Source organism: Passer domesticus, chromosome 1, assembly GCF_036417665.1.
Source record: "Passer domesticus isolate bPasDom1 chromosome 1, bPasDom1.hap1, whole genome shotgun sequence".
NCBI lineage: Eukaryota > Metazoa > Chordata > Aves > Passeriformes > Passeridae > Passer > Passer domesticus.
Window position 1 is genome coordinate 101728355 of NC_087474.1, and position 16359 is coordinate 101744713.

The 16359-nt window shown below is 44.4% G+C and overlaps 1 protein-coding gene across 6 annotated transcripts in view; it reads left to right on the forward strand.

The window, feature by feature from the left end:
• RIPOR2 (RHO family interacting cell polarization regulator 2) overlaps positions 1 to 16359 on the forward strand; it is a 106585-nt gene that overhangs the window by 52187 nt on the left and 38039 nt on the right. The window contains exon 1 of one of the 6 annotated variants that reach the window (XM_064431751.1): positions 2333 to 2545. The exons of 2 other annotated variants lie outside the window; for them this stretch is intronic. In XM_064431751.1, the coding sequence (XP_064287821.1) occupies positions 2458 to 2545 (88 nt within the window). In that variant the 5' untranslated portion in view covers positions 2333 to 2457. Of the gene's footprint in view, positions 1 to 2332; positions 2546 to 2692; positions 2992 to 16359 lie in introns of those variants that run through there. 3 more of the 6 variants (XM_064431748.1, XM_064431758.1, XM_064431766.1) reach the window with 3 other exon arrangements.

Genomic DNA, 16359 nt, shown 5'->3' on the forward strand with positions numbered 1-16359 from the left:
CTCAGCCCTTTCAAGAAGCTTTCCAAGTGCCTGGGAGGAGCAGAGCATTTAGGTATTCTCAGACTATAATCTCCTTTGATAATCCTGATTTACTCTTTGGCCTGGAAGCAAAGGCTAATAGAAAGCAAAGTGCTTCTGCAAAGCTCAGCAGGTAATTCAGTAGCTCTGGTATAATGTGGGGTTACCAGTGCTGAGAATTAATGTTTGTGAAGGTGCACTGGAGCTGTCTCAGAGACAGAAGTAGACCATAATTGTCAATTACTGCTTTGAAAAGGTCACTGTTTTCTGAAGACAAAGCTAAAATCAGTTGTTGTCACTTAGAATTTCACTGGGGACATTCACGATGACCTATTTTTAACATAACAGAAGATTACGCTGCAATACCGTGAATAATTTATAGGCATAGTAGCATGATCACAGCCACAATACAATGGCAGCTTCAGTTCCTGTCTGATGATGGAGGGAGACAGAGCTCTCTGGCAATTTCCACTGAATTAGCAAAACAAGACACACGTGGAATGACTGTCCCAGCCTTTCAAAAGCATGTGTGTCAGGATGAATACATGTCCAGAAGGACTAAGTGGGGCAAAGATTTTATCTAGAGCATCCATAAACCTACTCAGTCTGCCAGCTGTTTCAACAAGCACTGGGGGCAGAGAAGTGGGAGTGTGTGTAGGGTTTGGTGTGATGGGGAGGAGGAGAGTAGCCTTCTGCATTTGCTATGCTAAACTATATTGAGAAACAGCTCATACATCCCTATCACATGTATTTGCATAGGATAGAGGATATTTCCTTGAAAGAGGAGGCTGCAATATGAATGAGGTAATTTGCATCTGCAACCTTAAGTTCAAAAAATCTCCTGCAAGATAAGATCACGATGGCCAGAGGGAACTGGTAACAATTGACCAGAACTGTAGGAGGCTCCAGGTTGAAGTAAGGTGTTGCAATTAGTCTAGGGCACTGAAAACCTTTAACAGATAACCAGGCTTCCACAGTGAGAGCTGCCACCCCCTAAAAGGCTGAAATGGACTCAAACACATATTAAGTGTGCATGATGAGACATTTATAGCTTTCAGCGTTGCCACAAATATTTCCTCTCCTCTTTCCTTGGCATTCCATAGCCCAAAGTGCACAGCTGCTTTTTCCAGAAAGCAATTCCTCTGCCTTTGCCTCAGAGTTCACATCCTGTGTGACACAGGGGGAATCTTTGATTCAGTCAGAGATGTAGAAAGGTCACACTTAAAATTTTGCCTTGGAGCTATGGCAGTGACACTGTGTTGGCAACAGCTCCTACACTTTTTCTAGTGGAGAAATGGGTGCCTCTGGAAATACCACAGCCATGATTGCTGTAGAGCCCATCAGAAACCTTGGAAACAGCCTCTAGGTCCCAGAGGTCCACACACCAATGTGAAGAGCATGCTCCTCTGCTTTTACTGAATCTGGAGTAATTTTCTTTCATTTCTGCTTTCTAAGGCTACAGGGTTTATTTTCAGCATACAATAGAAATAACTCATATTCATTATTCCTGCTGAAAATTACCTAGGATGATAGGTCATTTGGAATTGGCAGCTGGGATTTTTTATTCGAGGATAGTTTTGGGGATTGTTTTACATGCACAATGCTCCGCAAAACCTAGCTGTGTCTTCTTTGTCATTTGCTTAACTTCTTCATAGAATATTACCCTCTGTGTGACAGGTCAGCGTACTCAATGAAAACATTTGCATTCAAAGTGGTGAGTCTACCTATCCTGACCCAAACGGGGAAAGATAGAGGGATATGGGGAGGGTATCAGCATTGACTTCTCAAGCATCCTTCCAAATTGTGTCTATTCACCAACCCCACAGATTTGCCAGGGATTCCCTCTGCCCCTCACTCCCTCTCCCCCCTCCCCCAAAAAAGAACCACTTGCAGCTGTTTGAGAGGCACAAGGGAGAGCTTGTTTGAAGGATCCTACAACAGCTTTAAATGCTGGCAGAGGAACAGCAAATAATATAGAAAATACAACGTGTCTTTGGTACTTCTGTTGGCTGATGTAAAGTCCAGTATTAAAGTCACAGAAGAGAAATGAAGAAGTCCTAAGGGTAGCAACAAATAGATGCAAAATCCATATCTCTCTAGAAAGATATATTGATAGTAAATAGGTTTTGGGAGGGACACTAAATTTGAAGAAAATACCTCACAGTCTCTGGGAAAATACAGCCTTTTTCTTCTGTTGGGGCAACAGAAAAGATGCTTAAAGGAAGAAACTCAAGGTCCATTCATTGCAATGTTCTTTCATTTATATTCGCCTTTAACTGCTGCCTTCAGCCCGCCCAATATCCAAATTTAGAGCTTTCATACACACTCCCGAAGGCAACGGAGGCTGCAGCGAGTGGTCCGCCGGCAGCGGGGAGGACAGTCGGCGGCAGCCCGTTCCCTGCCCCGTTCCAGGCGGGAAGAGTCAGAGGGATTTTGCAGATGTTCCGCCTTTGGGACAAACGGCCTGGGGGGCCAGACGCATCGAATGAAAAAACGGAAGAGCCGCACCGCCGCCTCTCCCAGAAAGGTACGGGGACACGGGCAGCGCCGGCCCCGCCGCATCCCGCGGGGCCGAGCCCGGGGCTCCGCAGCCGCGCACTGCCCGCGGGGTGGGGGCGGCGGCGGCCGCGCAGCAGCACCAGCACCGCCCCCTCCTCCGCCCCCGCCTGCCTCCCGCAGCTCCGCAAGGAAAAGCCGGCAGCGGCTTCGCTCGCTGCCAGAGCGGCGGTGCGCGGCGACGGGAGGAGAGCTGTCCTCGCCTCTCTTCATTTTGAATTTTTTAATTTCGTTTTAAAACTTTAATTTTTTCCTTTTTTTTTTTTTTAATTATTACTCGCTATTTATTAGTTTTCCAGCTGCGGGCGCTGCCGCCCGGGATGGGGCACCGCGGTGCCCGAGCAGCGCTGGGTGGCGGCGGGCGAGCGGCGTCCCGGAGCGGGCTGTGAGCCGCGGCAGCACCGCCGGCAGCAACAGGTACCCGGCCGGGCTCCCGGAGGGGCGCGGGCCCGAGCCCGCGGGGGAAGGAAGGAAAGAAAGGGGCGCTGCCGAGCGGGGACGTGGCCGAGCGCAGTTCCAGGGCTGCGGGGCTGGAGAGCCGCGCTCACAGGAGCGGGTCCTGACCCCGCTCCTCTGCCGGCGGCAGCAAGGTTTTGAGAAGGGCAGAGGTGCTCTTTTGTGGCGTCCCGGGCATGGTTGTAGGCTGTGATTGTGGAGAAAATCTTGAACGTGGGTGTTCGTGAAACACCGGCGAAACTGGCTTAATATTTTCTCACGGAGCGTGGAAGTGCTTAGCCCTGTTTCCATAAAAAAGTCTCGGCGTTTCCTTAGGTTTTGTCTTTCTATTTCCAGCGGGCTTTATGGTATTACTGGTTAGAGGAGAGCTTAGACCCTCTTAAGTTCCCTTTACAGTCCTCTGGCTCGTTCCCAAGGACTGATGCAAACCCATTACACACTGGCATTGCTCTTCAGTTTACCTTTGAATGCCCTGGTTACAAAAGGTCACCCTAATCCTGTGACTGGTTTCTATTGCTGTGTTAGCCGAGCATTTTGCTGTCTCTCATTTAAAGTTTCAAAACGCTTTCTGGAAACTGTGTGCTTGTGGCCGTGCTGCTTTTGCACCCTTTCATCCCTCTCTCTGGGAAGAGCTGAGTGTATTCCCAGTGTAATTTCAGCATTCATTAATCTGGCCATGCATTCAGCCACGCTCATTTTAATTACCGTGTTTGAGCTGCTGTCACGCAGCTGGAGCCCGGGGCAGGGAACACGCTCCTAAACAGAAACATCATCTTCTCCGGTGGTTAATTAGGTTTCACAAGTATCCCTCTCCTGCATAAACAAAAGCAGGAGCATACCCAAACAGAGAGCTTAAGGAAGGAGACAGGAGGAAGGTGTATTTCCTGAAAGATTCCTGTGCTGGTTGCCCAGCTGTCTTGGAGATCACACAGTGGGAAGAGACACATCGTGATGCGGTTTGTGTGGCCAGACTCCGAAAGGTATCCACTGGGATGGGTTGAGAGCCCTGCTTTGTAGCCATAATGAGCAAATGTGACAGATTGTTCCATGTTTAAATGAGTGTGGGTGGGTATATATGTTGCACAGTGGGAGTCTAAAGGAAGCAAAGTTTATATTTTTTCCCAGAAATCCAGCGTTTTCTAAGCTAGTAACTGAAGATTAGGACAGTCGCTTAAGATGGTGTCTTTGCTGCTTGCAAGTGCAGATAAGCGCTTGTGCAAAGTGAACTTTGACAATCCCAGCATCCATAACCTGATGCTGGTTTGACTTTTGGTATCCAAGCTGCATTTTCTTGATAAAGCATGGGCTTTAGGGATTTTCTTTGTTTTGTTTTGTTTTTAAAAAGCAACATGTTGAATTTCTTTCCAGGATCCTGCATAAGAAACAGAGCACTTAGCGTTGGTATGTTGCTACTTCTCTCTAGAATGATAGCACAGTTACACCTTAGAGGTTTTTCTGATGCAGAATTAATATTTCTTAAATGCTTGGGAACATGTAAGTGGAAAAGTGTGTTGTTTGTGAAGGAGCATCTGTAAGTGAAAAAGGTGCTTTTCTTCCCTTGTGCTCTCAAGGCACATGACCATTTTATTCACCTGTATCACAGAACAAACACTTGGGCTAAGAGTGGTACAAAGCATGGCCTCAAAGCTCACAGTGGCATGCTTACATGCCATGCAGGGTTACCTTTTGCTCTTTGATATTTTTAAACCTCAACAGGCAGAAAGGTAACTTCTGCACAAAGTGCACTGCTGGAAAAGGTCTGGGGAAGCCGCCTTGCTTTCCTGCTGGGAGAAGTGGGAGTGAGAGCTATAAGCAGCATCGGCTTTTTCCAAAAAAGGGATGGCTGGTTTGACACTTTTTTTTTTCCTGATGCTATACATGTGGCAGTGACAAGCTGCTCTCAGGCAACCCACTTAACTGGGGTAGTTTTCATCAGGCAAGCTAGGCTGCAAGCAGCTGGGAGATAGACAGCTTGTGTCTCTGGCCATTCAGCCTGCACAGAGCATCAGCTGAAAGCAGTCTGGGAAGGAAGTGAGGACAGCAATGCCTGAACACACGCTCCTGGCACGGGCTTGTTAGAGAGGGCTGAGATGTGAATTATTATCAGATAGGGGCCTGTCACATCACTTTGAAGCTGTGTGGTTCCTGGATGACTCCATTAACAAAATGGGAGGAGGGGAAAAATAGTTATTTTCTCACTTAGCAGGAGATTGGAGGTCATTGTTTTGTTCACTCAGCTTACAGTGCCTGCTGATTTTCTGAAAGGGAGGTTGCTAAAGAAGTTTCTTAGTAAGAGGTTTTCAAAATTAATCAGGAAGAACGCACACTGAATTTTTTTTTTTCCCCTCCACTAGTTTTGCACTGATTGTTGCATTGACTCCAATATGTGCTTGCCCTTTCAGGAGGCAGAGAGAAAGAACTGGGCCCACTTGGAATTTAAAGTCAAATGTGAAGTCTTTTGAGAGCAGAAGCAATTTTGCCTTGGGAGACTTTACAAGCCATGGTGGCTGCACATTAAACATATCACAGAGTCAATGAGAATTTAAGTTGCCAACATCTCTGTTTCCCATGCTGTTCTCAGTTCAGTTATACCAGGGCAAAGGCAGAAGGGCAGTCTGTGGGCAGGGGAGCCAGGCAGCTGGAGGAGGAATGGCAGGAGAGGCTTTGGCAGCTCCCCGTGAGAGAGCTGGAGGGAGGTCGGCAGTGGAAGCCAACCCTGGATGTAATAAACTGGATCATATTATATCTCTCTGCCTAATGTCAGGAGTGGCTTAGCTAAGGCTGGGCAGTCAGCTCAGTTTGAGCTCCATGACTGTGCTTCTCTACATGCCCCAAATCAAAGCAGAAACTGCATTTTCTTGTCCACTGCTCTTCTGCAGCTTTATTTCTGCTCCTCAGTGCAAATACTGCTCATGCTCTTACTTATCTACACCCACATAGGCTGTGTGGCTGGCCTGGGGCTGGTTTAATCCCATCCTGTCCCTTCCCATAAAGTTGGTGCTCTGGCACCTCAAAAACCTCCAGGTGGGCATTTCAAGGAAAAAGGAAGCAGTGGGTACCAGGTAATCTTCTCTGGGAATTGTCATTATCCCCATTTGGCAGCCTAGGGACAGAAAACCTTCAGCTCTTGTTTTATGGCAAGTAGGCACCAGTTTTATCTCAACCTTCACAGAATCGTAGAATGGCTTATGTTGGAAGGGACCTTTAAAGGCCATCTAGTCCAAGCCCCTGGCATTGAGCAGGGACATCTGCAACTAGATCAGGTTCCTCAGAGACCTGTCCAACCTGATCTTAAATGTTTCCCGAGATGGGGCATCTACCACCCCTCTGGGCAATCTGTGCCAGTGTTTTGCCACCCTAATTGTAAAAAAAAAATTCTCATGTCCAGCTTAAATCTGTCCTCTTATAGTTTAAAACCATTACCCTGTCTTCTATCACTACAAGTCTGCATCCAGGGGATTTGGATTAAATTCCTTGAATTTTTGCTCTTCAGCTCTAGCTTTGAAGTGTTTTTGCTGCTGGGTCTGGTGCTGTTTGGAAGAAAGAAGATTCCACCTCCCCAGTCCCATCCAGGTTAATTAGGGAGCTGCAGCAAGGCTCGAGGAACCAAGCCGTGATCACAACCAACAATCCCAGTACATGCTGCCCCGTGGGATTTGGGAGGTGTGGAGAAGGGCAGGTTTGTGGTATTCTTGAATTGCTTTTTGGCAGGCACAAGTACAGACCTTGCCTTATTCTTTGCGTACAGGCTCTGCACCCAGTGGACTCAAGAAGTTAGTCCTCCAAGCATGACACAAGAAGTAACTGGCCTTTTTTCCTAAAGTTATCTTTTTCTTTTTATGTTGCAAGAGTATCCGGTAATTTTTACTTCCCGACCAGCACAAAAGAAATGATGGATTAGCACAGAAGTATGCGAGCATCTTTCTTCTTTTCAATGGGAGGAACAAATTGAAGCTGACAGTTCCCTGGAACCAGTGCAACACATAAAGTAGTCACAATAATATATTTTATCTTCCAGCCTTTTTAGAGCATCAGAAGCTCTCTGGTCTCTGATGCCTCCAGTAAGCTGACCTTGGCTGGCAGAGCCAACCATCTCATTACTGCTGTCCCACTGCTCACAGCCTGGCCCTCAAACATCCTGATTAGCTGCAGTAGCAGCTATTGCTTTCCAGGTTGTGCAGCCTGCTGGTAACCCTTCAGTAACACCAGAACTGTTTCAAATAATCTCTTCTGTAATCACCCTTTTTTTTCCCTTTTTTTTTTTTTTTTTTTTTTTTTTTTTAATTAATCAAAAGACCTCATCTAGCTGCAACACCCAGAGATTTGTCATAGATGGTTTTGTCCTGAAAAGCCTCATCAACAGGAAAACTTCTAGTCATCCATTAACTCCAAAAAGCAGTTGCAGCATAGAAAATCTATCTGGTCATCGCCAAGGTTCTGGTTTTAGTTTGTGCTTTTGCCTCTACAAAACACCAGTCTAGACTAGCCCTATCTTTTACTATTTGTAGTTGAGCTGACCAAAAGAAGGAACTGCTTTTCAGTGAAATCTGTAGGAGACAGGCAAATAAGCATCTGTAAATAGTGGCAGGAGGTTCATATTTCAACAGACCGTGCAAAGTTGAACACCAGAGCTTCCCTTCTCTTTCCCCAAATTAACATCTTGCTGTCTGACCAGCCAAAACTGGTTGATTTGTGCCTCAATGAGGTGTCTTTCTTCACTGTCAGATATGTCTTGCATCTGCTAGAAGTCTGAATCTGAACAGAGGAATAACGTTTTTGCTTGTAGCGAATGCACCACTTGAGGATGCCTTAGAAGCCTTGAGGATCAAGACTTGTGCTTGAGGTTGAGATGGTGGCATTGGGCTGTGGTACTGCTGCAGACAGTGTAGCTCTGTATTCAAAGTCTGATAGGCATTTTCTTGTTGTATAACATGAAGGAAAATGTATTTTCCATAATTAAGCAGCTTAACATCCTCTGTTAGTATTTAATTTTTAAATACTTGGTTTTAAAACTTTTTAACTGTAGTACAGGAGTAATGGTGTATGTTACAGCTTTGTGCAGTAATATCCCTGCAAGTAGTCTTTGACCAGTGAGTCTCCTTGGGCATGGACATGCTTTTTTCTCTGGTCACCCCTGTAAGCATCACTTAATCATGGCAGCAACCTTTCCCAACCACAGAGGCACGTCAGTGGGTGACAGTGCTGTTGCAAATGCTCAATTAAGTGTGTAATGTGTTGCCCTGCATGACTGACTGCCCTTTCCTTGTCTCATTCAGTACATCCACAAAACAGTGTCCTGTTAGTTCAAAGAAGGACTTGGGTTTTCACAAAGAGGTGCTGGTGGCATTGGGAAAGTTGGCTGTGAGGTGCTCTTAGATCCATGAGACTTTGAATTCAGTGTTACACTTGCAGGTCACATCTACTTAGATGTGCACAAAATCTTGTGTTTAAGAGGAGATGTTTGGTAAAATAAACAGAGAAGAATGTTCAGTTTATTAGATGTTCAGATTAATAAAGCCAGGAGCTGGAATTGCTCACTGCAATAAGTCATCTGTGCTACACAAAACCAAAGCTATATTAAAAATGCTAAGACTCAGCTGAGGCCAGAGAATAATCAGCTTAAAATTCTGCCTGCATAAACTAGGGTTCTGCTTGCTTTGAAATCAGAGGGAGATGTTGTCATCATCTCCCAGATGACAGCTGGACCGCAACGCCTTGTTCCATCATGCAGGTGCTGGACTGGAAGCGCTTTCAATACATTTGATTTCCATGCCCTATGCTGAAAACAGAAGTTTTCAGGCAAGTTTTTCTAAAGGTTAGATGGCTTTTCATATCCAGTTAATCAGCAAAAGGTTGCTTTTTTTCCTATTCTCTCCTAGCTCTACCCTTAAAAAGAAAACAATCTTCCTTCCTAGTAGAGAAGGTGGCAGCAGTGGATCCAGTGTAGCAGCTCCTATCTTAAACTGAACCCTGCAGGGTTCTTCCAGGCACTGTATTTCTTGTGGGCATGTCATGCTGCCACCAGCTGAGGAAGACAATTGCCTCCATTGGCAAAGGGGCAAAATAATTTTCCATCCTCATGAAAAGCCATTATATGCTCCTTTTCCTATATCCTTAATGATGGTCTGTTAATATGACATGAATTGGAAAATGCAGAAATCAACAGAGAAAGGAAGAAGAAAGGAAGGGCAGCAGAGGACAAGCTATGGGGTCATTCCTAAAAGCTTGTCATTAGCCTGCAATGGCCCCAGTAGGTCTTTCTTTTAAATGGCATACTGTGGAATAGCAGGGATGTGCCAAGATGCACTGCCTTAATTTGTGCCATGAAAAGTTACACAAGATAATTACCTTGTAGTTCAGTGACAAAAAGCACTGCCAGATCTTTTCAGTTCATGCTTGGTTTATCTGTAATGTCTCTGTGCCTAGAAAAGTCAAATGGTAACGAATCCTATAGCACAGCTGGAGCATATGGCATTTTAAACTTAGGATTTAGCTTTTTTAATGTCCACTACAAATTAAATTTACCAATTAACCCTGACTAGATCTACCTGCTGTACATTTAAGGGTTTCATCAAGTTTGCATTGGCTTTGTAACAGTAAACTACAGGCATTTTCGAATGTTTTTGGGCAGGAACAGCAGCAGGCACAGACCAGCCTGTATCTATGGCATTAAGCTCCCCTGCCTTTCAGAGGAGGAAAATACATCAAGACTGCTTTGAGAATGATCCTTGTTCCATGCTTCCCAAAATACACACAGTAGTTGTGTAAGAAAGCCCTATCTGGCCCAAACCAGAACTGTGCCAGTGACTGTTCAGCGTAACCTCCTTTGCCCCAAGGAGCAGAAAGTCATTGCAGAGTCAAGAGGGAACAGCTTTTCTGTGCTGAGAAGCTCGGAGTTATAAAATGGTTTGTGTTGGAAGGGACCTTTAAGGGCCATCTAGTTTCAATCCTGCCCCTATCATGAGCACCTTCAAGCAGACCAGGTTTGCTCAATGTACAGTCCAAGTCAACCTCAAATGTTTCTAAGAATGGAGCATCTGCAGCGACTCTGTTGTAGATGTTCCAGTGTTTCAATACCCTCATTGTAAATAATTTCTTCCTTGTATCTAGTCTAAATCTACCCTCTTTTAGTTATAAAAGACTGCCCCTTGTCCTGTTACTGCAGGGCCTGCTGAGAAGTTTGACCCCACCTTTCTTAGGAGCCCCCTTCAAGTACTGAAAGGCTACAATCCAGTCTCTCTGGAGCCTTTTCTTTGCCAGCTGAACAACCCCAACTCTCTCAGTCTGTCTTTGTAGGAGAGGTGCTCCATCCCTCTGATAACCTCTGTGGCCCTCCTCAGGATTCACTCCAGCATGTCCATGTCTTCCCTGTGCTGAGGGCCCCAGACATGGATGCAGTACTTGACATGGGGTCCCACCAGAGCAGAGGGGCAGTGTTCCTCATCCTGCTGCTCACGTTGGTTTTGATGCAGCACAGAATATTGCTGGCTTTCTGGGCTCCATTTGCACATTGTTGAGTCATCTCAATAAGTGTTGAAATGAAATGTGGTTTCAGAAAGTGGTGGCAAGTGGAGAAGGTCTGCCTAAAACTCTAGATATTTTTTCAAGTGGTTCCTGTAAACACTTGTGTGTCTGTAAAGCTGTTCTGCTCTTTTTGTGGATACCTGATATAAGATAACTGTGTGGGACAGGGTTAGGATAGCTGGGTCTTCTGGCAGTCTGCACATAGCAATCACCTTTTCTGTTTTGCTCAGCTGCCCTATTGGTCATCAGACCTTTTTTCCAGCACCAGTGTCACTAACACAAGCTTTTTCGAAGAGGGATCCTAGCATAGACCTTTACCCCTTTATCCTCTTTCAGATGCTTCTTACAGATCCTTTTATGATCCTGACCAGAGAAAATGGTGTTTTGGGAGAAGTTTAGGCTGTGTCATGGTATTAGATATGTACTCTTATATCCTGTGCCTTCAAGAGGTTTTTAAAGCTTAAAATACTGTAGCCAAGAGAATAATAAACCCTGCCATAACTTTAAGAAATTTTATTTAAACTCATGTATGTTAGAAGACTGAAGTTTTGAATTTGAAAATTAACTGAAGCAAAGAGACAAGCAAGTTGCATCAGAGCAGACAGCCATTCTTGGTTGTGCATGGACAGTGTTCAGCTACTTGATGTACTGAAGAGAGCTTCAGGCAGATGCTATACCCAGATGTAAATGAAGTAACACTGGACTTTTATGGCAATGCTCTTTAAGTGGCCACACTTGTAAGGTGTCAAAAGGATTAAATAAATCGTTTCTGCAATGCTCATGTCTGGGAGAAGAACATCCAGCTTTAAAGATCTTCATCCTAGGACATGTAACAGTGTATCTTCAACAGTATTTTAGTGAGCAGTGTGCCATTACGACACTCCTGGAAATAGAATGATCATATAAACATCCACGGAGTTTTAAGTCGCCTTAATCCCATGTATTTAAAGAGGAGCAGCAAAGCGTTTGTATCTCATTAGTGGCTGAAAGGATTTGACAACAATGATGTTTTACTTTCCTTTCAGGGATGAAAAGCCTGTCGTACTTGTTTAATTTAGCTCTCTCATGCTTATATTAGAGTGTACCTGGAGTGGATACCAAGAGCAGCTAGTTTGTCTGTCTTGGCTGAGGGAAAACAAATAATCTCTAGAGCAGCCCACTGGTTACCCAAACCATCCTGCATGTGTTTACTTGATGCATTTACTTTCCTGCAGATGCAAAGAAGTGGTATCCTTAGCTTGCTGTCCTTGCCCATGCTGCTACCATCTGCATTAAATGAGGGTTGTAGAACAGCAAAAATATTGGTGCAAAGTATTAAAGAAATCAGGATTCTCAAGGACAACTTTGCTAACCATTGCTTTTTTCTCCTGTCACGAGAAGATTTTTATATTCATTCCTTGCACAGTCTGAGAAAGTGAAGGCACTCTGTGCTGCTTACACTTGACATGCAAATTTAGGTCACTGCTCAGATTCATCATGGATTTTGCCAAAGGACTTCCCCTGGAGCTGCATCTATTGACATCAGGGCTGTCTTACCCTGCTTGTGCTCTGATGTTACTCCTGGGCTTGTTACTCCAGATGTTACTGTTAGTCAGTAAGGGTCAAGAGAGACCCCCTGCAGCACTCATGGGTTCCTAGGCTTCCCCTAATGCTTGCCAAAATGGGCAATAAGTTGATCACTTTTTGTAGTCTGAGCTAAGAAATTAAAATTGTGCCCAACATCTGTGGTCAGCCAGGCATATGCTAGAAGAGGTGAAGTAGCCAGACTGCTCCTGGCTGGAGGAGTTCCCACAGCCTGTTTTGTATCCTGCTAGTCTTACTACTGCTCACAAGATTGGTCCATGTAGTTTATCTCCTAATGCAGGGATAGATAACAGAGCTGCCCAGAGTCTTGCACCTTTATGAGTGTGCAGTGCTGCAACAATGACAGTGTGGTTAATTGTGTGGTCAGCCCACTCTGCTGAACTGCTTGTTAGGGATTTTGTGCAAGGTGGATTTAAAGCATGAGAGGATTGTTCTCAGTTGGGTTTCAGAAGTGCTTTTTCTTTAGATTATTTGCCAGCGCTTGAACAGCAGTGGAACTTCGCTTTTAATTAAATTTTACATTGACATAAAGAATTATCAGTGATAAGTAGAATTAGAGTTGACTTCTAATCAAAGATAATTCTGCATACTGGGGTGGGTTTGAGATGAATGAATGTCAAATGTAATTAGATGGTCAGATTCTGATCCCTCAGCCACACTCATAAGTACAAGACCAAATTTTGCTTATTTATGCTAATGCCAGCTGAATATGATTGCCCTATGTCTCTAATGCTGTAGGGAGCAAGAATAGGGAGGGCTCCATGTGAGCTCCTGCGCATGCTCACCCCAGCCACCAGTGTGAAATAAATGTTGGAACTGAAAAAAAAAAAGGAGGTCAGCTGCCACGAACCCATCTGTTATGTGCAGAGCCATTTAGGATCAAATTTATTTTCCTTGGGTTTATTACAGTGAAATAACTCATTTGCATTTCCCTCACCTTAGGTTTTCAGCTATACCAAGGGGAAGGTGCAGTGTAGGTCTTTCTCTGAGGGGAGGTTAAGCAGAGGCTCCCTGGCAACAAAAATCGAGAAATGGGGGCACTGCACTGAGAGCTCTGGTGAAGGAGTAGCTGTAAAAAGGGGAGGAAGAAGGCTAACTGTGGTATGAGACAAAAAGGGTGCTGCTTTCACCTTAGCCACTGCCAATCCTTATTTCTGTGTTATTTTTTATTTCTGTGGTGAGAATTAGAGCCAAAGGCATGTTTTACTATAAAAATAAAATGAAATGCAAAGTCCTTACACTGACTTTGGTACCTAGACTGGTGTGAGAGATGACTTGCTGAATATATGGAGCTATATTGCAATAGGAGCATCAACTATCAGGTTCTATGCGTTTGCATCCACATCTACTTTACCATTTTGCTCTTCACCTGGACTGTTAGCTTTCTTCTTACTGTTACTATTGCCTTTTATGCAATAAAAAGGTTCATGTACATCATCTAGTTTGGGTAGGAGGAGCAGAAGAACAACGGGCTGTTCCAGATGGTAGACAATTTGTATTTCTGGTCAGGGTGTCTAGTGATGAGCTAGCAAATACTGTAGCATTTAAATTGCCCTTACATGCAACATTTAAAATGTTCTTACAGAAATGAGACCATAAAGTACAAGTCATGCTATTAATCTTTTTCCTAAGGCTTGATACTATTTGAAACCAAATGTGAAATTTGGTACTGAAATACTACATTTTCATTTATTAGAAACAGGTAATGGCACCTTGTGCTCACTTGTGGGGATTTCTGCATTAAAAAGTAAAACTCCCAGCTGTGGGCTTAAGAGCTATAAAAGATGCATCAATTGCATAAACATTTATTTGTGCATTGTAAAAACTGAATCCACCCAAATTGAAGGTATTGAAATACAGCTAATACAAGAATCACTCTAGGTGTCCCTGATGGACATAAAGTCATCAGTGAGAAGTGTGCTCAAGTCTTCAGAGACATCCTGCTGGATAATCAGTGCCAAGGATGTCCATGGTGAGGGAAGAGACCCCCTCAGCAAGAGCAGAATGAGCTCCAGCAGGCTCAGCTAAGATTCTTGTTGCTGCAAGAGGCAGGGCAGACATTTCCCTTCCTGTGCTGTGGCTGCCAATGGCTTTGATACCCACCCAAGTGTGTCCCATGTGCTCCCACATGTCTCCTTTGAAGAAGGGGGATCCATCTCAGCTGCAGCTCTTTCTCTGTGCAGCACTGCTCTTCAGCCATGTGGGTAAGCCCACATGGCTCATTCTGTATGCTAAAATTAACGTGTGGAGCTCACGGGTGCGCTGGCCTTTCACCGGCTGATGTAGGCTTGGGAAGTGTGCTTGTTGGTGTAGCCATATGCTGCTATTTAGGAATATCTCTAAGCCTTGGACTTGGGTGGAACAAATGCACATGATTTTGTTCTGGCAACCAAGAATAGTTCTTCAGATGGAGCTCGCATGTCTGTACATTTCTAGCAAGTGCTGCCCTGCACAGGGGAGGAGCAGCCCAATCACTGGGAGCATAAATTGTGCCATGAAGACTGTCATTTGTGTAATTGAGTGACCAACAGAATACACCTTTCTACAGGTGCTTCCAGGAGACCCCCCACCCTACAGAAATCTTCCTGACACATACAGAAATTATAAGCCTGTTCACTCATGCTTAAGTTTTTGTTCTGAAAGCGTAAAAACTCTTGTGCAAGAATTAAATTTCTTGTGAAAGTTTTTATAATGCTCCTGAGCACTCTTAACCACACAGCACTGTCAAATTTTTATGTTAAAAAACCCAAAAGGATGTCTACTTTCTCATCCAAGATGCATGCCTCTGTGCCTTCTGGAAGCCTAGAGAACATGGAAATCATAAATTCCAGGTGGTTATTTGGGCTGCTGGCCATGCTGGCCTTGGATTGCCAGAGTGATTCAGCTAAATCAGAGGGAAGAAGTTGGAAAATAAATATTAAAAATTACTAGACTTAGGCTACAAAAGCAAGTGGCATGAATTGAAACTGCACTGAATGAGCTTGGCACTGAGCTGAGCATGTGTAAATTTAGAATTGCTCCTTGGATTTATGGGGGCAAAGCAAAAAGAGTTGGCTGTTTTGGAGGAGGACGTGACTTCTAAGGCATAACAGTTCCTTCCCTTATTGTGATTGTCTTTTGGGGAGATGCATGGTCCTAAATGTCATCTCATTGCATTTAAAAGTTTTTCTCCTTTGTAGGCCAGCCAGCCCAATAAGCAGAATATAGACCTTAGCATAGATGAGAGAGGAAAATGTTATTTTCTTTTATTAGTCACAAAGATATTGTCTTGTTTGTCAGACATACACAAGGTTTGCAGGTAAGAAATGTTCCTAGCTCGCTAAACAGAATTGATTGATTTTTGTAGCCAACCACTCACATTAGTTAATGGACCCCCTCAGCTCACCTTAACCTAGATAATTATCACTTGATTTTTAACAGGCAGCCTGCAGGCCATCATAGATCAACATACAAACCATCTCACTGCGGGGATTACCTCTCCTTAGATCCAGAGCAGACCTTGAACCATGTGTCACACAAGAAATAATACAGGAAGAAAGGATGATCAGGGATGCTTTCAGTCACTCAGTCCTATCCCACTTTCCCATTTAATCAGCGATTATACATAATCCCAAAGTGTCCTCGAAGCCTCAGCTGCAGACAGCTCCCTTACACCTTACCTAGCAATACTAGACCTGGAGCCATAACTAGCTGCTACAAGGAGAGAACAGGAGGAATCAAGGGCACCATCAGCACTGTATATTGCAGCTTTACATGGTTGTTAGCACATGTCTAGCAAAACCGACTTCCCCTCATCATGTGGTGAGCAAAAAATACCATCTCTAAACTGGACATGGGAAGAAGCAAAGAAAAAAAGGCATGCAAAAGTTAGACTAGATTTAGCAAATATGTTTCAGCCTGAATTTTCCCTCTTAGCTTGAATCAAGCACTGTTTATCAAAATTTTGGCACTGTGGGAGGTAGAGGGCTGTGCTGAGGGTGATGAAGAGAGGGCAGCCCTGTGGAAGTGATTGTCCCTTCCCCACTCATTAGCGCAGGCTCAGCTGTTTCCCCATTTCCAGACTGAAAGAAGAGCTGAGTGAGGGGACTTTTATTTCCCTGGGGACAGAGACATCGTCAATTATCTGCCATTCTGTGCTGCAAGCTGTCAGCGAATAGGGCAGAGGAGTACTGATAGGATTTCACCTTATCCCTTGACTCACTGATGGGCTCATCATTCAAC